Source organism: Periplaneta americana, chromosome 16, assembly GCF_040183065.1.
Source record: "Periplaneta americana isolate PAMFEO1 chromosome 16, P.americana_PAMFEO1_priV1, whole genome shotgun sequence".
NCBI classification, from domain to species: domain Eukaryota; kingdom Metazoa; phylum Arthropoda; class Insecta; order Blattodea; family Blattidae; genus Periplaneta; species Periplaneta americana.
The window spans coordinates 34,662,503-34,689,928 of record NC_091132.1 but is presented as its reverse complement, the minus strand read 5'-3'; the positions used below and the strand labels follow the sequence as shown (position 1 = coordinate 34,689,928).

The 27,426-nt window shown below is 35.9% G+C and overlaps 1 protein-coding gene across 1 annotated transcript in view; it reads left to right on the top strand.

Annotated features, from left to right (window-relative positions):
- Window positions 1-2,441: 2,441 nt before the first annotated feature.
- LOC138691182 (esterase FE4-like) overlaps window positions 2,442-27,426 on the top strand; it is a 48,128-nt gene continuing 23,143 nt past the window's right edge. The window contains exons 1-5 of the mRNA XM_069812960.1: window positions 2,442-2,763; window positions 12,995-13,132; window positions 21,979-22,138; window positions 23,929-24,114; window positions 26,795-26,994. Of these exons, the coding sequence (XP_069669061.1) occupies window positions 2,626-2,763; window positions 12,995-13,132; window positions 21,979-22,138; window positions 23,929-24,114; window positions 26,795-26,994 (822 nt within the window). The 5' untranslated portion in view covers window positions 2,442-2,625. The remainder of the gene's footprint in view (window positions 2,764-12,994; window positions 13,133-21,978; window positions 22,139-23,928; window positions 24,115-26,794; window positions 26,995-27,426) is intronic.

The window sequence follows — 27,426 nt, the reverse complement described above, 5'->3', positions numbered from 1 at the left end:
AATACGAGGAGAATGAGAATACGAGGAGAATAATGTGAATACAAGGAGAACAATGAGAATACAAGGAGAACAATGAGAATACGAGGAGAAAAATGAGAATACGAGGAGAACAATGAGAATACGAGGAGAACAGTGAGAATACGAGGAGAATAATGAGAATACGAGAACAATGAGAATACGAGGAGAATAATGAGAATACGAGGAGAACAATGATAATACGAGGAGAATAATGAGAATACGAGGAGAACAATGAGAATACGAGGAGAATAATGAGAATACGAGGAGAACAATGAGAATACGAGGAGAATAATGAGAATACGAGGAGAATAATGAGAATACAAGGAGAAAATGATAATACGAGGAGAATAATGAGAATACAAGGAGAACAGTGAGAATATGAGGAGAATAATGAGAATACGAGGAGAATAATGGGAATACAAGGAGAAAATGATAATACGAGGAGAATAATGAGAATACAAGGAGAACAATGAGGATACGAGGAGAATAATGAGAATATGAGGAGAACAATGAGAATACGAGGAAAACAATGAGAATACGAGGAGAACAATGAGAATACGAGGAGAATAATGAGAATATAAGGAGAATAATGAGAATACAACGAGAACAATGAGAATACGAGGAGAACAATGAGAATACGAGGAGAATAATGATAATACGAGCAGAATAATGAGAATACAAGGAGAAAAATGAGAATACGAGGAGAACAATGAGAATACACGGAGAACAATGAGAATACGAGGAGAATAATGAGGATACAAGGAGAACAATGAAAATACATAGAGAACAATGAGAATACAAGAAGAATCAGAATACAAGGAGAACAATGAGAATACGAGGAGAACAATGAGAATACGAGAACAATGAGAATACGAGGAGAACAATGATAATATGAGGAGAACAATGAGAATACGAGGAAAACAATGAGAATACGAGGAGAACAATGAGAATACGAGAACAATGATAATACGAGGAGAATAATGAGAATACGAGGAGAACAATGAGAATACGAGGATAACAATGAGAATACGAGGAGAACAATGAGAATACAAGGAGAACAATGATAATACGAGGAGAACAATGAGAATACGAGGAGAATAATGAGAATACGAGGAGAATAATGAGAATACGAGGAGAACAATGAGAATACGAGGAGAACAATGATAATACGAGGAGAATAATGAGAATACGAGGAGAACAATGAGAATACGAGGAGAACAATGAGAATACGAGGAGAACAATGATAATACGAGGAGAATAATGAGAATACGAGAACAATGATAATACGAGGAGAACAATGATGATACGAGGAGAATAATGAGAATACGAGGAGAACAATGAGACTACGAGGAGAACAATGATAATACGAGGAGAATAATGAGAATACGAGGAGAACAATGGGAATGCGTGGAGAACAATGAGAATACGAGGAGAACAATGATAATGCGAGGAGAACAATGAGAATACGAGAACAATGATAATACGAGGAGAATAATGAGAATACGAGGAGAACAGTGAGAATACGAGAACAGTGAGAATACGAGGAGAACAGAGGAAATATTAGGAGGAGAAGGAGGATGTATTCTTGTTTGACAGTCAATTCCGAAGCTACCTTCCTCCCAAATCTAGTGATGAAAAAGACGTAGTTCTACGTAAAAAAATATATATTCAGTGATGTAGCGTGCTTTCACACACGTAGGAAGGTCAATCGATCTGACTGTTGCTGATCAGCCAAAAACCAACTGCATTTACTTATGTGAAAAAGACTCTCAAAAAGTAGGCCCTATATGTTATGTTGGTTGGTATGACTCAATCAAAGGTCTACGGGCGTTGCTCTTTTCTTCAGAGGCAACTAATCTTTGAAACACCAACTTCGTAGCCCTTTAACAAGATGGAGAACCATGTCATTATGCGAGAATCGCTGAAGCTTATCTCGACAATCGCTTTCCAGGTCGATTTATTGGACGTGGAGAATTTCTAACTTAATGACATTGTAACATCACAGTCTAATAGACTTTGGTAATATCATGATTTGAATCTTTGTATTTATTTAAACGTATGCAAATCATAACTGGCTTTTATTGCAGTTCATAAAATTCTGCAAAATTTGATTTATTTAGACAAACAGAATTGTTGGCAAAGAAACAGTTAATATGTCGGTTATATTTAAATACAATTATGTATTTTCATAAATAGTGTAACAGACTATGTAGGCCCTAATGTATCAAGACGATATTCAGGATATGCAATAAAACAGATTTCGTTTAGATTATATTCCACTTGCAAATTCTTGTGTTCATAGATACGTAGATATTTTCCTTGTTTGTACCATGTGACAAAGGGGAACCGGAGAGGGGGGCAATCATTATATCCCCTCCTAGGTCCTCGCCTGTTACTGAAGAACCTGCGATTTGTGTGAAAAATAAAGTACGTACGTGAGTAACGCTACGTATGTCAGATCTCTTGCGTCGAGTGAGTTGCCAGTGACGTAGCATGACGCGTCAGATTCGAGATAGAGTTGCAGCCGCCCAGATAACTGTTCTCCTGAGCAAGCATTACAATGCAGTTTCAACACGATAGCGTGATGGAAGTGATCAGCTAGCAGACATGTCGGACATAGTGACGGTCGAGGTGGCGCAGGGCAAACTCCGTGGCAGGGAAGCTACCACCAAGTCAGGCGTCACCTACTACAGCTTTCAGGGCATTCCGTACGCCAAGTCCCCAGTCGGACCCCTGCGCTTCAAGGTGAGTCTTTCAAATGAGAGCAAGTAGCCAGCTTAGCGACCTTGGTACCTGAATGTCGAGGCGTACATGCATGAGTGTACTAGGCGACAATTAAAGCAAACGTAAGAAAGAAAACTGAGAGGAAAATGATCTCGAATAAATCTCCAATTCGGTATTTTATTCATGCAATGACTTAAAATTAAGTATATTTACTTTCGAGTAAAATTTTGACATTAATGTCAGTATTCTTCTGTCAAGTTGACATACATACTGAAAATATAGACAATATATCTCTTATAATAAATAAAATATGTACTTGTTATATTATGTAGGCGTACGTATTTATTTGTACAGAACGGTCTCAGTACACACAAGGCTATGGCACCTTTAATTTATTTGGAAGCCATGGTATTGTGTTCGAACCCCATCTAGGACATGTCGGATCTCGGATGTCAATGTGACACGCTATGTTGTCTTAGTTGCAGGGTTGCCAACCCGTGGCCACAGGTTATCACCAGATCTCGATTTAAAAAATCTCCAGATTAAAAAATGACAAAATTATGCCCACATTTCCCCACAATACTGTTTTGCATCTGAGATATGACATCGTTTTCTGAAAGTAATTTTATTTCTAACATGTTTATAATCCACAAAAATATATTATCTCATTTATAATTCACAAAGTATGTCACATTATATAATATCGAACTGAAGCACATACCGTACAAATTTTATTATAACTTATTTTGCAATATCCTAACTTTTAAGGTCTAGCCGTAGAGTTTGGAGGTACTGGATCTTCCGAGCGGTGTAAAGTCCATATGTTTTCCACTGCCCCTTTCAGGAGATCATAAGTATAACAACATTTTCTTTCTCTAAGCAATCCAGATTTTACAAACTCGATAGAATGAACAGTTTCAACTGTCATTCTATTCTTGAATTTACTTTTGTTGTGTAGCGAAATTTTAATTTTAGAAACTAATGCAGAAATACTGCTATATTTTAGTGAAATCTACTTCTAAATGTAATTCAGCACGTTTTACTAAACCTGTGCTTGTCATTTTAAGGGTTCAGAAGCTCAGACATATGGTCTCCAAAAATGTTAAATGGGTCATGCCAGTGTGAACGCATTATTATAAACTCTGTAAGTAATAAAATCATAATTCCGAAAGACCTGGGTTGCATGCATCCCGCATTATAGTTAAAATATTGTTATTTCCCGTAGGCTATAGGTCTATTAATTGACAAAAGTTATTCTATACGCTCAAAATATTACCATTCAATATTCTTGAGTGAATTAAATACCAGATTTGACACCAGAATAGTAGAGAAAACATTAGAAGTTCGACATGTCGACAAACAAAATTGGCACCACGTGGTATTTAAAACACCAGAGCTGGTGCCAAAATCACTAGATTGGCAACCCTGTTTAATTGAGTTCTGACGTCGTGCTGATGTTAGTGATGGTAAGATCTTTCGCAAAAATTTCCCTCCTCTTTCATAAAAATTTCCCTTTTGTCATAACTTTCTCCCCAAATTAATATTATAAAAAATATTATTCTTTGGTGATATTTATAAATCGAATATAAAAGCATAAAATGATTCCATGTGCTAAAACAAACTTTCAAATGTTTCAGAAAATTGAAGGGTTCAGAACCATAGTGGGCCAAGCGCCATTTACTAAAACCGTAGAAAACAAGGGTTAAAATGAAGTTGTTACCATAATTCAATGGAAACATATAGCAAGTAATATAAAGTATACACATTAAAACTAAATGATATGTCAATCTTCATTAAACTATGGTATTCACTTAACTTTAACCCTAGATTTCTCCGTTTTTAATAAATGGCGCTTGGCCCACTATGGCTCTGAATCCTTCAATTTTCAAAACTTAATTCACTAAAACGAAATGCAATACGTAGGCCCTAATTTAATGTCCGTAGGCTACATTTCTAATACACATTCACAGACATTACAAATTGTTTAAACTAAACTTATTCTACAGATAAAAATTGGAAAACTCTTTTGATGCGTTAAGAATGTTCAATAATTTCCATCTTCTTCTTCATGACCATCACTGTCACAATAAATAGGCTATCTTAGTACCATTTCATAGCACAAAGATGAGTATCTGCCACTTAGAAGTCTGAAGTAAATTCTTTTGCTTCGTGTCGCGTGGTTTTCTACGCGGTCCTCTCGCCCAATTTTCTATTTACTCTGCTTCCAAGCTTCAATTCCGTATATAAATTTCGATATTTTCCAAATTAAAGTCTTCAAGAAAATCGGAGCGTTGGCTTTCGCGTGTCGCCTTGGATATTTCGGGCGAGCTTACAGAAATGACTCTCGCACAGTCCAAGGGTTCAGATTTCTTCTATTGCGAAAGATTGCGGCGCACCCCTTTTCTTTCTCGTTCTATCAGTCTTTTAACATCTTCGCTGATTCTGCTCTGTTGCTGTTATTTTGTGCTTTTGTTATTATCCCTCATGTGGTAGCTATTAGGTTACGTTCATTTTCGGTTTTCACCTTTTAAATTTCTCTAACGTTGCTCCAATTAAAACGACGAAAATTGGAGTGAGACAAATGGACAGCAGACTAGGGGATCACATAGACATTTCTTCTCAGCCCAATCTCTCGAGCGTTCGCGTACCTTTTAAGTTTTTTCCCCCATTTCCCCTTTTATCCATCTTCATCCATCCATCCATTAATTTATTCAATTTCATAAACATACATATTTAAAATACACAATTTGTATTTTAATTCAGATATAAATTTGGGAGGGACTACAACAATACTGTATTGTGTGTAGCGCATAAAATGGAAGTTTCATTTTTTATAGGATTAATTTCATTTTTGTGTAGTCAGCCATTTCAAGAAAATAAACTACAAACGGGGATAACACTGGTAGCACAAAAAAAAACTAACTTGTCTTCGAAAGCATAAGATGTATTATCGCCGCGCTCTCATGGTTAACATTCGGCAGGTCTTTGAGCGGCCTCGTGCATAATATTCGGCAGGTCTTTGAAATTTAATTGCATTATTGTTTTCAATTTCTTATGTCGCCGCTCCAATCACTCGCCTCAATTTCAATATTGCAACCAATAAGCTGTTTCCATTATTAAACGACACCTACTTGTCTAATCCACGTGGACTAAAACCGAGGTTGCAATATCTTGTGCTGAGGACGAACATTAAGGTATGTGATTAAAAATTATTATTAAAGAGTTATTATTAAGAGACAAGAATGTCAACGTACTCATATATGAAATAATAATAATAATAATAATAATAATAATAATAATAATAATAATAATAATAATAATAATAATAATAATAACCATTTACAATATAACAAACTAGTGCTTATTCTTACCGAGGAAGTAGACGTGACAACGTGACGCTTAGAGTGAAACCTACAGAGCAACAATCGGTCGGCAAAATTATGTTTTAAAAGCACACCGCACGTTATTGTATGATGCCGGCATGTTAAGCATGAGGCCGCGGCGATAATACGTGAGATTTGGAACAACTAAAGAGACAATTTATTGGCTATAACATAAAATGATGTGGATGGATATGTGCAATATTTGATGGACATATATTGACAACTTTGGTCATTTTCCCACAGAATCTACCAATACTTATTTACAAATGGCTTTTAAGGAACCCGGAGGTTCATTGTCGCCCTCACATAAACTCGCCATCGGTCCATATCCTGAGCAAGATTAACCCAGTCTCTACCATCATATCCCACCTCCCTCAAATCCAGTTTTGTATTATCCTTCCATCTACGTCTCGGCCTCCCCAAAGGTACCTACAGAGTCTACCAATATAAATAATAAAGTGTCCTGACATAGTTGTAAAAAGTAATGTGTCCACTTGAAGTACGCACACTGACTCAAAAACGGCCAGGAACATGGTTTCTTGTAGCGGTAAGTATAAAAACTGCAAACGTATATTAAATAATTTAAAAACAATGTGGCATCACTTCTACGAACCAATTTCTGTAACCCGCTAGATATGTTTAATAGTGATTGAACAAGTGTTCTGAATTAAAATCGTCCAGAAAGTCGAAGTTTTTACACCAATGCCTAAAAATAACAATATGAATCGGAAAGGTAAGAAAGTGAATATTAAAAACATACGGCATTAAAAGTTCATGAAAATGTGTCAACTATGCATTAATTTGTCTATAATCGTCTCAACTGTCATTAATTTTTGGTCAATGTTACTTATGTCCCACCCACTATAGAGACATAGGCCAATTTTACACATATTTAGTATAACTTGCTTCTTTGACAGGTTAGGTTTGGTTAGTTCAGGTTTTTGTTATAGCCTACCTTGCATATATGATTATAGCGCAACAATGGCAGTGATAAAAGTGAAATATTCGTTCAGTGGGCGTTGGATACTCTACATTCACCTAATTTTTTTTTTTTTTTCATTATGGATCTTGAAGGACAAACATACATATTAGAACAAAGAATTGAGGTTTATGATACGCAATGGTGTGAAGATTCAATATCTGACTGAAGGAAATGAGTTTCTGGCAAGAATTGTGACGTGGATGAAACGTGGATATATTACTGAAAAGCCAGAATTCAAGAGATGGAGCATGGAGTTAAGGCAGCCAACTTCAACCCTTAAAAAAATAAAACCTCATTCATCTGCAAGCAAAGTAATATTCTGGGATATTAAAAAGGTAATTTATTATAATTTTCTGAAAAATCGTCAACATTACTGTAGACACGTCGTGGCACGAAAGGGAGATCCTTCTTCAGGATAACGCCCATCGTCACTGTGCCCAAGCCACCGTCGGAAACATTGGACAACTGGAAAATTCTGCCGCATCCCCATTATAGAGTAGATGTCGTACCATCATATTATCACATAGGCCTAGACTATTTGCTCCCATGAAAGACACATTGAGAAGAATCAAATTCGATGAAGATAAAATGGAAACAAAAGTGGAAGACTAGCTATATCAGAATAAATATTCTGCTTTGCAGAAATTAGGAAGCTTGTAGAGTAATGGAACGTATTGTGAAGTGACAAAAATTACAGGTTGTTAAAATACGTAGCCTTATCTGTTTTCTTTGCAACATCTCACAGAAAGAAAAAGGAGTAGCCTATAATTTACAAACACATAATATAGCTGTTTATAGATTATGAAAAGGCGTTTGGCAAAGTAATACAACTAAGTTATGGGAGGTGTTAAAAGGTGAAAGTGTTCCTAGCCCACTAACAAAAACGGAGCAAAGGTTATATTATTATAATACAAAAATAACAATTGACAAAAGAAAACAATAAAAAGTGACGAAAGAAATTAATGGTGAGATTCGAGAAAGATGTCCTTTTCATCTGTATTTTTTAATATTTATTTGCACGATGCCACCTGAAAATGTTTCAAGTAAAATATTGATGAAATCAATATACGACAACAAATTCCACAATTTGGGACATCTGGCCGACACCTACGGCTGACCACTAGGATCCAGAATACAAAGCAGAGGTTAAATTAAAAATACAATATGATTGCGGAGAGAATACGGAACAATGATAAATTAAAAAATAAAGTACAATTTGATTTCTGAGAAACATGAGATGAAAGTACATTGAAGAGTAATGAAATGAAGTAAAAAAAAATATTACGTAGTATTATACAAGTGACTGTGTAAAATGGATAATGAATCTCTCAATACCATTAAACAAATTTTGTTAATGTCCTCATTAGAAAATTTAAGAGAAAGGATAATGGTTTTGGTTAACTTAAATGAAGTTCCCCTAGCGCCAAAAAAGAAGTCTTTTCACTTCCCACTGCATTTGATTTGCCGATAACCAAGTCGTAATTGTAGATTCAGAAGACGATCTCCAAAGTCTATACAGTCTTAAACTTAATATAGCCTATCTGTAAATAAAACAAAAATGATAGTTTTTATTGATTTAAGTCCTAGAGAAGCCAAAATAGTGATATGCAATGAAGTAATTGAAAAAAATGTAATGGTTTTAATTGAGCAAGTTATGGATTTAACTACCTTAGATGCAATATTTCTTACCTAAAAATATAGATAGCCCTATTAAAAATAAACATATGAAATATCTATAGTTGTGTGAAAAGATTAAGCGACATTTAAATAAAATGACAATAAAACAATTGACCTTATCAACCTAAACAATTAGGCTACTTCTTTTATGACAGCATAACTTGTGTCGTAATAGTACATTATGCAACGAGCCTATAATGATAGTAATTAAGAATCGAGTATGGATATTTATGAAACGAGCGCTAGCGAGTTTCATAATTTTCATACGAGCTTCTTAATTACCATTATAGGCGAGTTTCATACGACTTTTTATGCTCGACCATATTTCTAGCTTGAAATTACCGGTATTCAGATGTATACATTTTATTTGTAGGTATCTGACAAGATCGGAAGTGACCTTGTTCTAGGTCGTGAATTGTGAGATGTGCGCAGACGCGAAAGTATTGATTTTTTTCCGAGGAACAATAATGTCATTGACCTTGACGTAGTCCCGTTAAACTTGATAATATTATAATATTATAACCTTGATTATTGAATTCGACATTGAAGAACGAGATGACAAATTGAATTTATTTGAATATTATTTACAATTAACGATAATTATTATAGTAACAGAATATAACCTTCTGCGACAGTATTGGATTTCCAGCCTCCGTGACTTTTCGCTAATTCTCTTTCGATTGCATATCCGAGAATAATCGATACTTGCGGTTTTATAACGGTACAAAGCTGACTTGTCATTGGCTGAACACATGTAAGCTGAGTTATCATTGGCTGAAGACCTGTACTTTAATGAGTAGGTGTACTTTAATGACATGCATTAAAGGACTGCTACCAGGTGTATAATTAGTACATTTCGGCATGGTCGAGCATAAAATTAATATTATGCAACGATTTGTCGTGAAATAATATCACAGTCTAGTATATACAGTCACGAAGCTTGAGTTGTTGAGGGTACTAGGAACAATAGGCTGCGCCGGTACTATTTCGCATTGTCTGTGATGAGACGATAGTAGCGATCCTAGTGGTTAGCAACTATCTATGGATGCATATTCCCTACATATGAGCTTCGTGACTGTATATACTAGACTATGATAATATTTAATACATTGTTGATGTCATAGCAACCCCTTTCTTCATAGACCATGATATCGAACTACCCACCATTTCAAAATATTGGATATGTTATTTCTTTATTAAATGTTTTATAATGCTGTTGTACAAAAAATATCACTTATTATGAAACACGTTTATAATATTCGCTCGTTTCCTAAATATTGATTCATGCAATAAAGTCTATAACATTATAAACCTGTTTCATAATATACTACTGTGGATTCAGAAACGCAAAAAACTAGATTTAGTCAAAATTTAAAAACATACTTTCAACAATGCGTTCATTTTCTCCTTTGTATCACGAAATGAAAAAGTATTAGGTACATGACAATAGTGGGTTTTGCAATGCTTCTCTTTTTTCGCAAACCTTTGTACTCTAAATCTTCATTACCTCATTTGAAGTGCACATTATCTTTAATCACGTCTAAAGCTAGGTACGAAGTCCACAACTCCATCACCTCACGTGTCACAAAATTCCGACTCACACAGTGACGTCTCTTTTATACTGCACACACTAAAACAATAGGTATTGCGCAAACCTGTAACGAGAAAATATGTGCGTTTTACAAAGGGATTAGTGTCTTTTCCTCTTGTGTCATTTACACCAAGAAAGCATTTTAGATAGTTAAATAACTCAGTGCAGGCAGCTTTAGCTCTTCTCGTTTCATGTTTACAGTACTATAAAAGAAAGAGAACTTTTGACCTCACTTCATCTTACAGGAAAGTCAACAGTATTATCAACAAAAATTGGGCCGTATTACACTCTTTCGTACGTTCACATAATATTTCACTCGTTAAGCGTTTGCATGTCGCACGACATCAATATGAATAACGGAAAAGAATTCAGTACATAACACTGATAATCTATAGTCACCACATCCTTGCTGTCCTTACGTCATAATTTGAATTTCTAGTTAGAAATGGAGAGTAACTTGCCTTGGAAATGACATAAAATCATGTGAGGGAGAGGATGGTACTTCCCGTATGTGACGTAACTTGATTCATTAACGTTGCCATGTTAAATCTCGAGTACGTTTTAGAACAAGCGCATAAAGTTTGCATGTTAGTGTTCAATTATGTCAAGAGACATGATTAAAAAAGAATGTGTCACGGAGGTGACAGAAGTTTCATTATTAGCACAGTCTAGTATATACAGTCACGAAGCTTGAGTTGCGAGGGTGCTAGGAACAATAGGCTGTGCCGGTATTATTTCGCATTGTCTGTAATGAAGTGATATTAGCGATCCTAGTGGTTAGCAACTATCTATGGATGCATATTTACTACGTATTGAGCTTCGTAACTATAAATGCTAGACTGTGATTATACGTTCTACATGTTTCGTGGTGATCAGTTCCTTTAACATGTTGTGAATAATAACACTAACATATTAATTTTCTTAAACTATTATTAAAATACATACTTCAATCAAATCATGTAGGCCTATTATACACCCAAAAAGAGTATGAATGTTTGGTTACTTAATTAAATACAAAAACATTCTCTATAATTAAAGAATTATGAGCTTTGACTTGACACTTGCAATGGCCAAAAATGGTCAATTTTGTGATTTTTTTTTTAAATTTTATGTCATTTTGTACTCTAATTCTTTAGGTTCAAGATGGTGTTTGTTTCATGTAAATCTGATAAATTATTTTCGATATATAAATATTTTAGTACAACGCTGCAGATTTAAAGACCCCATATAGGCTCAAGCTTCATCCCTTATTTCCTGGAGTACTGATTTTACGATACATCGCTAAATTTATTTATCAGACTAGAGGTTAAACTTGTCAGAATATAATCTTAAAATTCTATGAAAGTAGTAAGCGAGTATTAATAATCAATTTCACAACTTTAACAAGCATAAGTGTGAGTAGTACCGAAAAACTTTACCTACATCTACCCTTAACATTTGCTTTACAACCGGGGCAAACCTTAGAAAAAGCCCAAAAATGTGTTCAAGTGACCAGCCCAAGCTGAGTCAAGTTACTGTATCACTTACTTACTTACTTACTGGCTTTTAAGGAACCCGGAGGTTCATTGCCGCCCTCACATAAGCCCGCCATTGGTCCCTATCCTGAGCAAAATTAATCCATTCTCTATCATCATATCCCACCTCCCTCAAATCCATTTTAATATTATCTTCCCATATACGTCTCGGCCTCCCTAAAGGTCTTTTCCCCTCCGGCCTCTCAACTAACACTCTATATGCATTTCTGGATTCGCCCATACGTGCTACATGCCCTGCCCATCTCAAACGTCTGGATTTAATGTTCCTAATTATGTCAGGTGAAGAATACAATGCGTGCAGTTCTGTGTTGTGTAACTTTCTCCATTCTCCTGTAACTTCATCTCTCTTAGCCCTAAATATTTTCCTAAGAATATTATTCTCAAACACCCGTAGTCTCTGTTTCTCTCTCAAAGTGAGAGTCCAAGTTTCACAACCATACAGAACAAGCGGTAATATAACTGTTTTGTAAATTCTAACTTTCAGATTTTTCGAAAGCAGACTGGATGATAAAAGTTTCTCAACCGAATAATAACAGGCATTTCCCATATTTATTCTGTGTTTAATTTCTTCCCGAGTATTATTTATATTTGTTACTGTTGCTCCCAGATATTTGAACTTCTCCACCTCTTCAAAAGATAAATTTCCAATTTTTATATTTCCATTTCGTAAAATATTCTGGTCACGAGACATAATCATATACTTTGTCTTTTCGGGATTTACTTCCAAACCTATCTCTTTACTTGCTTCCAGTAAAATTCCCGTGTTTTATTACTGTATCACGCCTATAGTAATATTTTCTATTAATGCCTTAACTATTCACAATTCATAGTTACGAGTAACGGATTGACAATCACATTTACATACATTTTAAAGCAAGAATGCGGTGATTTGCTTGCCTCGCATAAATCCACTAGGCCTATTTTTCTTAAGTTATGTATTTGACAACCTTTTTCAGTAGATATTGAATGATCACCCACAATATTTCTGTGAATAATTAATTTTAAGAAAACAAGATGCTTAAAACTGAGAATTATTATATTATGTATATTCAATTTGGTTTGTACCTTTCTGTTACCGGTGAAGGCCCCACAACCAGCGGACTGTTGGAATGGAGTGCGAGATGCTCTTGTTGAGGGCCCCATGTGCGCCCAGATGGAACTCTTCAAAAAGGAATTCAAGGGAGAAGAGGACTGTCTATACCTCAACATATATACACCCAAGGTAACCAACGATCTTCCGTACTATTTGTTTAGTATGCAACCAGATGCCTCAATTTGTATGAATGAATTAATAATTATTAGGAAATGAACATCAGTCAATCAAATAAGTCGCTCAGATAGGAATTAGGGAGGAAAGTACTTAAAAATTATATATAACGCGTCCTTGTAAGAGAACATGAGGTCGGGTGTAAGAATTTTTGTGAACTTCAAACAGACTGGCCACTTGTCCCAATCCGAAGGTCTGTTTGTTTTTCGTACGTTTCGTCTGCAATATCCGCAGGGCTTATCGTCTAGCTCATCCCTCGAAATGTTGCCTTGGCTCCATCTGAAATATCGTAGAAAAAGCTACTGTCTTTCCCTACTTTTTCGTATAGTGCATTTCTCCACCCTTATCCTGCTCCCATTTTCAGAATTTATCCACCCACCATAACCTAGACACACGATCACAACACGCCTCAATATCCATACCCTCCCGCCAAACATCCTCATATTCATCTTCATCCACTGTAAAGGTTCCTCGAATTTGAAATTCCTTACCGAGTAATGTCGTAATAATTCCCGTTATTAATAGTAGTTGTTTCAGATTTCCAATTTTTTTAAGTTTATCAGAATTATAACTGGATAAATATTCAAATTACCTCAGGATGTTGTCATTATTATTGTTATTATTATTATAATATCTTGTATATCTTTGTAATACTATTTTATATTATTCCATTCTTCATTTATGATTCTATTATTTCATTTGTAATTATCATTTTAATTAATTGCCATTAATTTAATTATTTCTTTGTACTTTTGTTGTAAATTATTGCCAATGTTTTTGTCATATTGTTTGTGCTAAACTGTAATTGGCCTCTGGCTGTTGTACAGCACATTAAATATAAGTAAATAAAATAAATAAATAAATAAATTATTATTATTATTATCATTATTATTATTATTATTATTATTATTATTATTATTATTATTATTATATTAATAGCAGTAGTACTATTACTGGTTATTATTATTATTATTATTATTATTATTATTATTATTATTATTATTATTATTATTATTATTATTATTTACTTCTACTCTTACCATTTAATTTACAGTCATATTGTTGTATGTTCTATAATATATTATGAAGTCTGACTAGTGTAATATGTAGCTACTCGGCGATGTATGCAATGGAGGGGGAAAGGAACTGGCCATCCTACCCAATTATCTCCTGGTTTAGTTGCCTCATGAGTGGTGCCTTGTTGGTATCACTTGTGAGGTTGAGACCTACTGTATCTTCGGACAGTTGACTCCCCTGGGTACTGCAAACCCAGCATTCTCCAGTCTTTCCCCTTTTCTGCCTTCCTCTTAGTCTCCGCATATGATCCATATATCTTAATGTTGCCTATCATCTCATACGTTCCTCTGCTCCGAACTCTTCTCCCCTTCACCATTCCTTCCAGTGCATCCTTCAGTAGGCAGTTTCTTCTCAGCCAGTGACACAACTAATTCCCTTTTCTCGTCCTGATCTGTTTCAGCATCGTTCTTTCTTCACCCATTCATTCATTCATTCATTCATTCATTCATTCATTCATTCATTCATTCATTCATTCATTCATTCATTCATTCATTCATTCATTTATTTTATTCCATAAATCTTACATGAGCAATGAAGCTTTAAGATGTGGAACAAGTCAAAATTTTACAATATTACAATTACAATTTTTACCAATTTTTATAGTTTTACAATTTAGTAATTTTCTACAATTTTTACAATTTTGTGCATTTTTTTACAATATTTTGGCGAGATGTAGTGAGATGAGGTGAGGTCCGAGGATTCGCCAAAATATTACCCGGCATTTGCCTTTTGGTTGGGGAAAACCTCGGAAAACCCCAACCAGGTAATCAAATCAAAGGGGGGTAATCAAATCAAAGGGGTTTAACTCTTTCCAACACAGCTTCATTTCTCATTCTGTCTGTTCATTTCACATGCTCCATTCTTTTTCATAATTGTTTTAATAATGCAAGACATTTAGAGAAGCTCGAAAGGTGTTGTAATAGGGCTAGGGCTGTGTATATCGGTGGCCCATTTCTTTTACAACTCATCCAGATATTTTTCGTAGCGCCTTAGGAAAACTAAAGGCAGAATGAGTGTCTCAACTTAGAAGCCTGTATAAATGACTGTTTCAATTTCTAATTTTGTTCTGACATTTGTTATTGTAGGAATAAGTAATCTGCTTCAATTTTCTTTTAATAATAATAATAATAATAATAATAATAATAATAATAATAATAATAAATTAATAATAATTATTTTTATAATTATTATCATCATCATCATCATCAACATCAACATCTTATACTTGCACACAAACTTTAATAACAGACTTCAAAAATAATTTGCAAAGAGTCCTGCAAGTACTGCAGATTCTAGCAATAACATTACAATTTATGTACCTCCACAAACAAAACAAAATACTGGCACTTCTAGGAAAATAGCTACAGCAAAAATTTTCATATCTAGGCAGCACTATTAGAAGAACTCTAAAAGAAAAGCTACTTATAACATTAAAACCTTATCTCAGATTATACAAGGTAATGGCAGTTCCGACTCCACTCTGTGACGTTGAATTTTGGTCTCTAACCGAAATACAAAACATACAAGTCACGGAAGTGAAATTCCTATGAACAATAACACGATATAAAATAAATAATAGACCGCATTAGGAATGAAGAAATCAGAAATAGACTATTTTTAACCTGCTTGATATCTGGACATCAGAGAAATTTGCTAACGCATATTGGAAGAATAGAAGACAACAGAATTGCACAAAAAACTACAAATACAAATTCGCGAGAAAATTAAACAAAGGAAGATCACAAAACGCTTAAATTATTATTTTTAATATTGTCCTTCTTGCCTTCGTGCGATTGGGTCATGAAGATTTTGGGTTTTCCAACCGCGTGTTAAGATTAGATTTACTTGACATTTTAAAATTGCTTACTGATTATGGAACTTTTAAGAAACTCCGAAACATACGAGGAATCTTATCTCAACACATTGTTGAAAGATCTAAAAATCTTCTCCGTAATAAAACCCCATTTACTTACCGATAAAGTTATTTACCTTTGCTAGTATAAAACACCCAGAATTCTTTAAAAATCCGATTCACTCCCACAACAGTCGTCTTGTTGATTGTGTGGACCTAACTAAGATTTCTTTAATCTGCAGCCCTACATTTAATGTAGACCAAAATCAAATCGTGTAGATAATTTCTTTATTTTTACCTTCGCATTGAAATAATAACAATTATGGTTATTATTATTTTGGTTGATGCTAATTTTTTGTTCCCCGATTTTGAAGGATCTAATTAATTTAGTTATTGTTTTGTAATTATTAATAATTATTATTTGGAACTATTTAATAGCCAAATTTCACCTAATAAATTTAATGAAGGCGGGACACTTATATTACAAGATCTTAATAAAAATCACCATATAGTTATTCTAGGTATAAATCCCTTATAGGACGTATAAAAAGTACGCATTGTGGAACTGTAAAAGTAAAGTTTAGAGATTTTTACGGAAAAAATCATCAATCTTCTCACTGAAAAAAAAAATAGTTTTTGACATGCCGTCTATATACAGTGATTTCTAGACTATTATACGGATGTTGTTAATACCAGTATATAGCTCACAGAACTTGAAATGTGCGTGCAGAATTGCAACTTTGTATAATGAAAACTGCATTAGTGGTAAAATACTTGTAATTGATTGCATTTTTCCCCACATTCCCCTTAACAGAATATCGATCCCACAAATCAGATTTCGTGACAGATATGTTTATATATATATATATATATATATAAAACTTTATTTTCTATACAATAAAATTGGCGTAGCTACGTGTTTATGAAAGACGATATGTTTCAATACTTCTGGAAAATTATAATTATTAATAATTGATTAAATGGCGATCTTACTCGTGTTAATTATGTACGCATGTGCGGCTTACAGCTGTTTCGGTGCTACTTGACACAATCCTCAGAGCCTTCTGTGTCTTGGCCTCATCTCAGCTTCGCTGCCTGTTGTGTGGGTGCGTTCGTGTGATGAAGAGTTGAGTCACAGAAGGCTCTGAGGATGGTGTCAAGTAGCACCGAAACAGCTGTAAGCCGCACATGCTTACATAATTAACACGAGTAAGATCGCCATTTAATCAATTATTTATATTCAAATGTTAAAAGTAATGTACGAAAGATTCAACATGGATTATAATTATTAATCTTGGACAGTCGATAAGAGGTGGTCCTCTAGCTTGAGGGTTGGGCGGAGGGCTAACAACCCATCGCCGTAAAACACAGCTTGTTATGAAATCCCAACATAAACCTCGGAATGGGACTGATTCTATGATACGACAACAGCAAACGAATAAGTTTATGAGATTTGGTAGCTAAGAGTGTTTCAGAATAAGGTGCTTAGGAAAATATTTGAGACCAAGAGGGATGATGTTACAGGAGAATGGAGAAAGCTACATAACGCAGAACTGCACGAATTGTATTCTTCATCTGACATAATTAAGAACATTAAATCCAGACGTTTGAGATGGGTAGGGCATGTAGCTCGTATGGGCGAATCGAGAAATGCATATTATAGAGTGTTAGTTGGGAGGCCGAAGGGGAAAAGACCTTTGGGGAGACCGATGGATTTGAGGGAGGTGGGATATGATTGTAGGGACTGGATTAATCTTGCTCAGGATAGGGACGAATGGCGGGCTTATGTGAGGGCGGCAATGAACCTGCGGGTTCTCTAAAAGCCATTTGTAAGTAAGTAAGTAAGTAATTTCTGTACAGCATGCTTACTTTGTTCTAATATTGACACACACAGTTTACAGTAAGGAATCATTTGAACTGATGAAGCAATAAATGTACATTTTGCTGTTCCATTACCTTTCCTCATCTATTTATGCCAAGCACTCAGAATCAGATATTGCAAACTGATTCCTTTCCTGATGCTTCCGGAGAAAAGTGCAAATCACAAGACATTTGCTTAGCCTGTATTAGTCACTATCTCTTCCGCTCTAGATATTTAAGGAAACTCTTATACCAAACGGCTGATAACATTTTTTAACTTTGACATTATTTGCAGTTTCATGCGGTGGGGAATTTCTTTCAGTAGAGACGGAAATCGTTAATTGAAGTCGCAGAGCACATGAGTATTCGATTTGATACTTCACATTTCTTCCAGAACATTTCTTCATTCCCGTTTCTTCGGGTCAATTATTTGAAGTGAACTAACTTCTTTCACACTAAACTAAGGGCTTTCGCAATCAACTGCTGCAAACTGTGCCCTGTCTTCTATTTAATATAGAGTCAGTTTTCGAGTTATTAATTACCCGCGATCTGAGAAGGATCATAACACATTAAGTGCCAACTACGCATTTGATATCTCGTTTTATGATTGTTCTGGGTCACTAATTAGGTTTGTCTTGTCACAGTTCCAGATCTAAGAAATTACTAATTTAGTCTCCAAATTATGAAAAATCATTACTGAAGCTAATGTCGGCTGGAGCAAAAGACCTTAAATCCGCGACCCAGTACGTCCTTGTGACGACATAAAAAATTTTTCTGAGTTCCTGGCATGAAAACTCCGCTTAAAGCATTAGATATTTGGTGTTCGTAAACAAGATATTATTTTATAGTAAAACTTAGATGGTGGTAGTAGCAGTAATAACAATAGTACTCTAGTACTAATTATTAGGCCTACTAATAGAAGCAGCAGTAGTAGTAGTGGTAGTGGTGGTAGTAGTATCTCAAGAAATTGAGTAAAGAATTGAGTTTAGTACAATAAATACTGTCCTATCTTGACTTGAGATTGGTTTTCGCATGTTGGTGGCTGATTTTTTAAAGTTTGGCCCAATTTTCATCGATAATTCTCCATAATTGGTGGAAATCATCCTAGTAGTCCTAAGGTTTTTTATATTGGCAGCTGATTTCTTGAAAGTTTATAGCACTCAACAAATTACTCCCTAGCCGCTTCTTGCACAGCTCCGTAGGTTTACGTTTCTTTCTGTTGAAAATGTATGCTATTACTACCAAAGCGCAAATAGCAGTTAGCAAAGCTTCCTCATTTTCCATGATCGTGCATCGCGGGAGCTAGAATGGAACTAGAAAGGTGTTCGAGGCTTGCGCGCTACTCAGATGGTTCGATCGTGCGCACCGCTTGTTCGAGAGTGCACAATTTATTCCGCGCAATACATGTTTTGCCGCGTTACTGACGTGGCGCTCCAGTGTATTCCCGGCCTTATAGAGAATTGCGAGTCGTTTAGAACCCACCACTACTGCAATCTACCATTTTTTTTGACAAACCGCAAGGAACATATTGCTGCGGACGGCGGCTTCGACGTCACGCAAATAAAGGGGATGTCCTATTTTTCCAGATATGATAATGAAAGGAGGATTGTGGCTTTGTCCATCACAAATACAAGTCCACCATCGCCGGATCTGTGTAGTCGTAAGCCAGCGCTCTAACAACTGAGCTACCAACAGAACTGTAATGAAACTATACCAAATGTTAAATCTGTCTTTGTGTTTGACTTCCTAGATGATAAAAATCGGAAGGAAATACAATAAAGTTAAATAATTTCCTTTGACATATTAGTAAATGTACAATGCCCCAATTTGAAGTGTTTTATTGCTGCCAATTGATGTTTTAAACTCCAAATGATATTCACACTGGGGCTACGATGGAATAAAAATTGGAGGGAGAAATAACGAAGTATGCAGAAAATCTTTCTACCAAAAATCCATTAGAATCTTACGGAATTGGAGGAATTCTCAGCAACATAAAAATGACTGACCGACCTCAAGATGACTAGACACAGCACACTAATCTTGATAATTCACAGTTCATGAACCAGCTGCAAATTGACATCAAAACACAAAGAAACAATGCGAAATGTCAGGTAAGATAAGATAACGATATTATCTTTATGCTTTATATTTGCAGTAATTTCACTTTGTTAATAAAATGTTGGATTTTGCAAACTTGTGATGATACTTAATTTCTCGACAACTGCTTTTGCCTATAAAAATAAAGATCAAGGACTCGACAAACTTCCACTTATAAGCCTACGAGTACAATGATTATAATGTTATTATTAATATTTACACAAGACACTGATATACTCTTACATTATAACTGTACAACATTACAATAAAAACTAAGACATTTTACAAATAAAAGTGTTAATATATAACTGCCTGCGATTAAGCGAACATTCATGTCCATTATATACAGGGTGGAAGAAAATCTATTACATTAATTCACAGAAGTAATATATCAAGTCAATGCGAACAATTTTTGTCAAATAAGATTTTCATACGTCCAGTAGTTTTGATAATACGAAATGCAACGTGTTGCAAAGTTCCTTATTAAATTAATTTTTCTTTCACTTGTTAATAACACTGTATTAATTTTTATTTTAATCTTCAACTTTATTTGTAAATTTATTATTGTATTATTGCATTCTGGATCCTTGTGGTCACCCTCAGTGGAGGACAGACGATTTTTTTAATCTTTATCTCTCTCTATCTGTCCGTCCGTCCGTCCGTCCTTCCATCCATCCATCCATCCATCCATCCATCCATCCATCCATCCATCCATCCATCCATCCATCCATCCATCCACCCACCCACCCACCCACCCACCGATCTATCTATCTATCTGCCTGCCTGCCTGCCTGCCTGTCTATCTATCTATCTATCTATCTATCTATCTACCTATCTACCTACCTACCTACCTACCTACCTACCTACCTACCTACCTACCTACCTACCTACCTACCTACCTACCTACCTACCTACCTACCTACCTATCTATCTATCTATCTATCTATCTATCTATCTATCTATCTATCTATCTATCTATCTATCTATCTATCTATCTATCTATCTATCTATCTATCTATCTATCTATCTATCTATCTATCTATCTATCTATCTATCTATCTATCTATCTATCTATCTATTCTCTTCTTCCTCCTAACTAGACTGCCTCCCTTCCGTTACCTTCTTTCCTATTACATATTGCATATTCCTTTCATTAATTTTTTGCATTATTATTATATTTTCCTCTCGATTCTCAAATCCGCCTACTCTTATTCCCTCTTTCCTAGCCATTTTGCCAATTTTCTGTATACATTTTCATTTTCTCTGTTTTACAACACATCATTTATTACTTCCCTACTATTCTCTTCTATATTTATTTACACATTTCTTTCTCTTCGTTTCTACCCCCTAATTCCCCCTTTTATTGCTTCTTTCCATATACTTATATTCTAAAATACTACTACACTTTGAATACCCCTATTGCTACTCCCAGCTCCACAACACTGCTCCATATTAGTTTCCAATTCACATAATTTCGCTACTGATTTCTCTCCCTTTCACCTCTCATTTGATTCTGATATCCCTTCAATATAATATCTACATAAAATATATTTTTAAAAATCTAATTCCAAAACTATTAGCCCTAATGGCACCAAATTTTATACAGATGATAGTATTGTAGGCCTGTTTACGTAGTTTAAATTTCACAAATTTTGGATGAAAAGAGTGGACAATTTAAAAATCATGTGTCACCTTGTCTGCGAATGGGGAAAAAAAAAAAACTGTAAAAAAACAAGCGACAAACAGAAGAACGATGTGGTAGATTCATTTTCATTCCTGCAGGACCGAATGTTCAATATTGTCTCTAAGCATTATGCAGCTAGCTTTTCGCTCGCCAAAGCTTCACTAAATGCCCATGCTTCGCATTATCCCGACCAAGAAGATCGTCCCTGATGCACTTGCTGTAATGTTTCAGCTTCCAGGAGAGTCTAACGGGTTCTTGCATGCTGTCATGGTCTGGATACACGGAGGCGGGTTCTCCATTGGGGACGGCAACTCCTGGATATACGGACCAGACTATCTGGTGGCAGAGGGTGTGGTGCTTGTCACCATCAACTACCGTCTGGGACCGCTAGGTAAGGATCTACACACTAAGCAAGTAGTAGTAGTAGTAGTAGTAGTAGTAGTAGTAGTAGTAGTAGTAGTAGTAGTAGTAGTAGTAGTAGTAGTAGTAGGCATCGCGTCTGTGGCTACATTGCTAGGGCGCTGACATTCCATCGAGCTTGGATTTGAATCCCGCTTCAGTTTTTTACGTGGTTTGGTTTTTCCCCGACATTTTTATTAACTGCAAGACAAATATCAAGCTAAACTCATTGCGAATGCTTTGTCTCATCTCTTCAAAATATCTGTCAGCATTTGTGGATTTCTAAACAAAAAAGTGTCCTGCTCTTTGAATTCGGCAATACCGGTAGTTGTTTTCGTCGTCACCTTCATCATCATCATTATCATCGCCACCACTACCGCCGCCACCACTACCATCATCATCACCACAATTTCCGCAGGAATATTAATGAAATGTCATGGGTTCAAATCTAGATATAGAAATTGTTAGGTCTACGAAGTAAAATTGTTTTAATATGAATAAAATATGACTTTATATAAATGCAAAATATGAAAATTATAAAAGTGCCCTGAAGACACCGGCGTAGCTCTATCGGCTAAGGCACTTGCCTGTCGATCTGGAGTTACGCTCGAACAAGCGTTCGATTCCCGCTTGGGTTTTTTCCGAGGTTTTCCCCAATCGTAAGGCAAATGTCAGGTAATCTATGGCGATTTCTCAGCCTCATCTCGCCAAATATCATCTCACTATCACCAATTCCATCAACGCTAAATAACCTCGTAGTTGATACAGCGTCGTTAAATAACCAAGTAAAACAAAATAAAAGTGCCCTGACACCGCCTGATCTCGGAAAATATTACCCTGGTGCCAGGTCCTCGAATTCATCCCCATCTGTGAGGTACGGCAGACAACAACCATAAGTGTTGATTTGATCCCATTTTTATGCATATCACGGTACTAAATCTCCTACAATCCCAGTCTACCTGAAAATATTTAAAGATGATTGAAAAAATGAAGTTGATTTTTTTTTACTAATGGCGGGTATTTGATTTACGTCACTCACACATATGAAGCCAGTTATGTGAACCAATTTACCAACAGAGACGTTGCCCAGGGTGCGCCATAGGAGGCTGGTCTACGCTACACCCGAGATGAGATGAGATGAGATGAGATGAGATGAGATGGGATGGGATGGGATGGGATGGGATGGGATGGGATGGGATGGGATGGGATGATATGAGATGAGATGAGATGAGATGAGATGAGATGAGATGAGATGAGATGAGATGAGATGAGATGAGATGAGATGAGATGCCACAGGGGAACCGGAACTTCCGGAGAAAACCCCCTGTGTTACCTGCACCACGGGCCTTCCCAACACAAGTTATAAATCGGGGGTACACCGGGTTGAAATTAACGAAGGCGAAGTGAATCTGGAGTCCAACGCCAAAAGTTACCTAGCAAATCTGCTACAATCGGATAAGGGAAAAAATCTAGGGGAAAATAAAACATCCACATAATGTTTATTGTGTATAGTTGTGTGTTCAAACTGTATAATTTATGTGTTCAGTTTATACAGTTTTATGTGAGTGTTAAGTTTGTATAATTTATGTGTTTAGTCCTTCAGCTCACCCTACATTCCTGTAGGAGGCCGTTGCCCTTATGGGATTTCAGGTTTTTCATATTTCATATAACTTGTTCCAACTAGGATTTGAACCCGGGGCAACTCGTTTCACGGTCGGACATGCTAACCGTTAGTCCATAGCGGTGGACTGACTGGCAGTTAAGAATCTTCCTTTTTTTCAGGGTTCTTGAGCACGGGAGACTCTGTGATTCCTGGCAACAATGGACTGAAGGACCAGGTGATGGCTTTGCGCTGGGTACAGCAGAATGTCGCCCAGTTCGGTGGGGATCCCGGCAATGTCACCATCTTCGGATCGAGTTCAGGCGGCTCCTGTGTGCACTTCCACATGCTGTCCGCCATGTCCGAAGGTATTCTATGGGTGAAGTGCATTACAAAATCTCGGAAATTGAAAAACTCACTCTGCTCGTTTTTCAAATTTTTCCTTGGTTTTGTAAAAGGCACTTCCCGACCTTTTATCGTAACATACTATTACAGAATTGATATTAAATATTTAATTACCGGTACCTTTACTACTTAATAATTATCAAATGAGTAAAAATTGGATACAGACAAATATATGAGGCTGAGTCAAAAATTAACCTTAATAGGCCTATATAAATAACAAATTAGACTCACATAGTACATGTATGGGCTATTCCATATGAAATCGATCGGTAAAAAACCTCGCATTTTTTTAATACTCTAATTTTTTCCCTATTTATACAAGGTGCTGAGGAGAGTGCATTTTCAAAAATATACTATCGAAAGTCAAACGGTTTTCGTACTATTGAGCGACAAATTTAGCGTATTTTATAAAAACAAGCCTCTTTCAGCGCTCAGAACTCTGGAACCATTTACTGCAGAACATTGAACGGGAGCTCATTTTGAAGCTGACATTTAGTAGGTTATGAGAAGAAATAATACTTAGTTTTATTGTATACAGAGAGACAGATAATCTGATTTTACTTACTTTTAGGCTTTTTGCCCATTTGTAAAAATGTAAAAAATATTGAGAAAAACCTTGTATTATTAAGAGGAATTCGGCATTGTTTGCTTAGTGGCTCGGCAATAAGTTTCGAGGATATTAAATAAATTATTTTCACACGCCTAGACATGAACTGCGCAGTACCCCAAGCACTGGCTGAGAGCTGAGGATAAGCGAGAATTGGGCGTCATTTTACTCCTGTGTTTATGAAAACTTGTGATAAAACTAGCCCAGCCATGACTGCTAGACGACACATCACGTGTTTGTCTCCTGGCCTTGCTTGTCTCGACTACCTACAGTCAGCTGGTTAGTTCACCCGCGTAATATTTATTTTCTTTATTTGATATTTTCAATAGGCCTACTTTCTTATCAACGGTGCACCAGTAAAAAATATGTGTTTATTTGTACTTTCAATGCGGAATCTAACCATACTTACTTACTTACAAATGGCTTTTAAGGAACCCGAAGGTTCATTGCCGCCCTCACATAAGCCCGCCAGCGGTCCCTATCCTGTGCAAGATTAATCCAGTCTCTATCATCATACCCCACCTCCCTCAAATCCATTTTAATATTATCCTCCCATCTACGTCTCGGCCTCCCTAAAGGTCTTTTTCCCTCCGGTCTCCCAGCTAACACTCTATATGCATGGAATCTAACCATATATTTTAAAAATATTTTTTCGTGGGCAAAGGCGTCTTAATGAAGAAAAATCTAAATTTCTCCATTTCCATAAAAAGTAAGAAAATCTGTTTACATGTCAATATAAACTTTAATTTCTCAGCATCAAAATAAACCATGATTTTGACCATTGGGTGAAAGGGTTTCGGAGCCACAACAGTTTAAAGTTGCTAACTTTATGAAAATACGATAAATTTAAATAATTTTCATGTAAACACTATGAAGTTCTGATGCCTCAAACTTTGCACAAAGCATTGTATCACAGTTGTCAACGGACAGAAAAGGTTTCATCGTATTTAAAAATCGCAAGCTCAATTTTCTCTATATTTCGGTCGATTTGAGATGGAATAGCCCGTATATAACGCCTGTATAACAGGAACACTTCCACTGAACATAGTGAGGACTATGTTGAAAAGTGATGAAGTGTTTGTAGTCTTATTGTACATATTCAATTAATAAAACAATATTATTAAGGTTACTTTTTGACTCTCCCTCATATATGGAAATTTGAAGGCACTACAAGATATTTCTCGTGATAATTATTGTGGTATGTCATTTTGCCCTAGTATGTTATTTTAGGCCAACCTCCTCTATGTTAACTTTACCACATGGATTTATTTCACAGGTCAAGACTGACCGTTCTTGCTTCTTATCCCCCTGAGGTAATGAGTTTTGGAATAATATTCTGTGGAAATTCCACAGATAGTAACAATATATTTCTATTACAAAAAAGAGTAATTAGAATAATAGTAGGTGCCAAATCTAGGGAATCGTGTAGGACTATTTTCAAAAAACTACAAATAATGCCCATGGCTTGTCAGTATATCTTTTCATTAATAGTCTTCCTCGTATGTAATCGTGAAAACTTTGTAACTAATTCAACAGTTCATAGCATAAATACACGTCAAAAAATAACTTTCATACTCCATCGGCAAGTCTATCGTGCTATCAAAAAGGAGTGCGTTATATTGCAGTAAAAATTTTTAATAGCCTCCCTATCGATATAAAAAATGAAACTCAAAACATAAAATTATTTAGGGCCAAATTAAAGAAGTACCTAATTTCTCACGCCTTCTATTCTGTAGGTGAATTCATGACATTCAATAACACTTCATGAAATTGATACTAAAACTTTGTGTTGTACCAGTAGACTATATTGTAAATCTCGTCTGTATATATTTCATCTAGACTGTGACTATAAATTAAGATTTTATAATAGTATTAAGTTTTTTGACTTGTTCCATATTCTAGCTGTAAGCATGTATGAATACCATGGAATGTTAATAAATACAATACAATACAATCCCATATATCGGACCGCAGAATTTAGAACGGTGTATCAATGAGTCAATCTGATAGTTCTGTGTTATTTGAATGTCGCACAGGGTTGTTTCACCACGCCATCTCTCAGAGCGGATCAGCCATGAACTCCTGGGCGATGGATGAGGACCCACAACGGCTAGCCTTCCACCTCGGAGAAGTTCTGGGCTGCAGAACGAACGACTCCGTGATACTTGCGGAGTTCCTGAGAGCGACGCCCATTCGTCGCATTATGGAAGCGTTGGACAAGGTCAAACAGAAAGAGGTGACTGAATTCCATACTTTGTTAGAATGTTAATCTAACATAAGGAGTGTCCACACCTGCGGATTAACGGTTAACGCGTCTGGCCGCGAAAACAGTTGGCCCAGGTTCGATTCCCGGTCGGGGCAAGTTACCTGGTTGAGGTTTTCTCTAGGTTTTTCCTCAACCTAATATGAGCAAATGCTAGGTAACTTTCGGTGCTGGACCCCGGACTCATTTCACCGGCACTATCACCTTCATCTCATTCAGACGCTAAATAACCTAAGATGATAAAGCGTCGTAAAATAACCTACTAAAAAAACAAAAGGCATGGAAATGTGTTCTATTTGTTCGTCTTTTCGTTCTTTGGCTACAAGGACTTCTCGTTATTGTGTACGTACCTTAAACATAATTATATTACCCGACCATTCTGTTTGTGAAACGGCAGTCACTTGT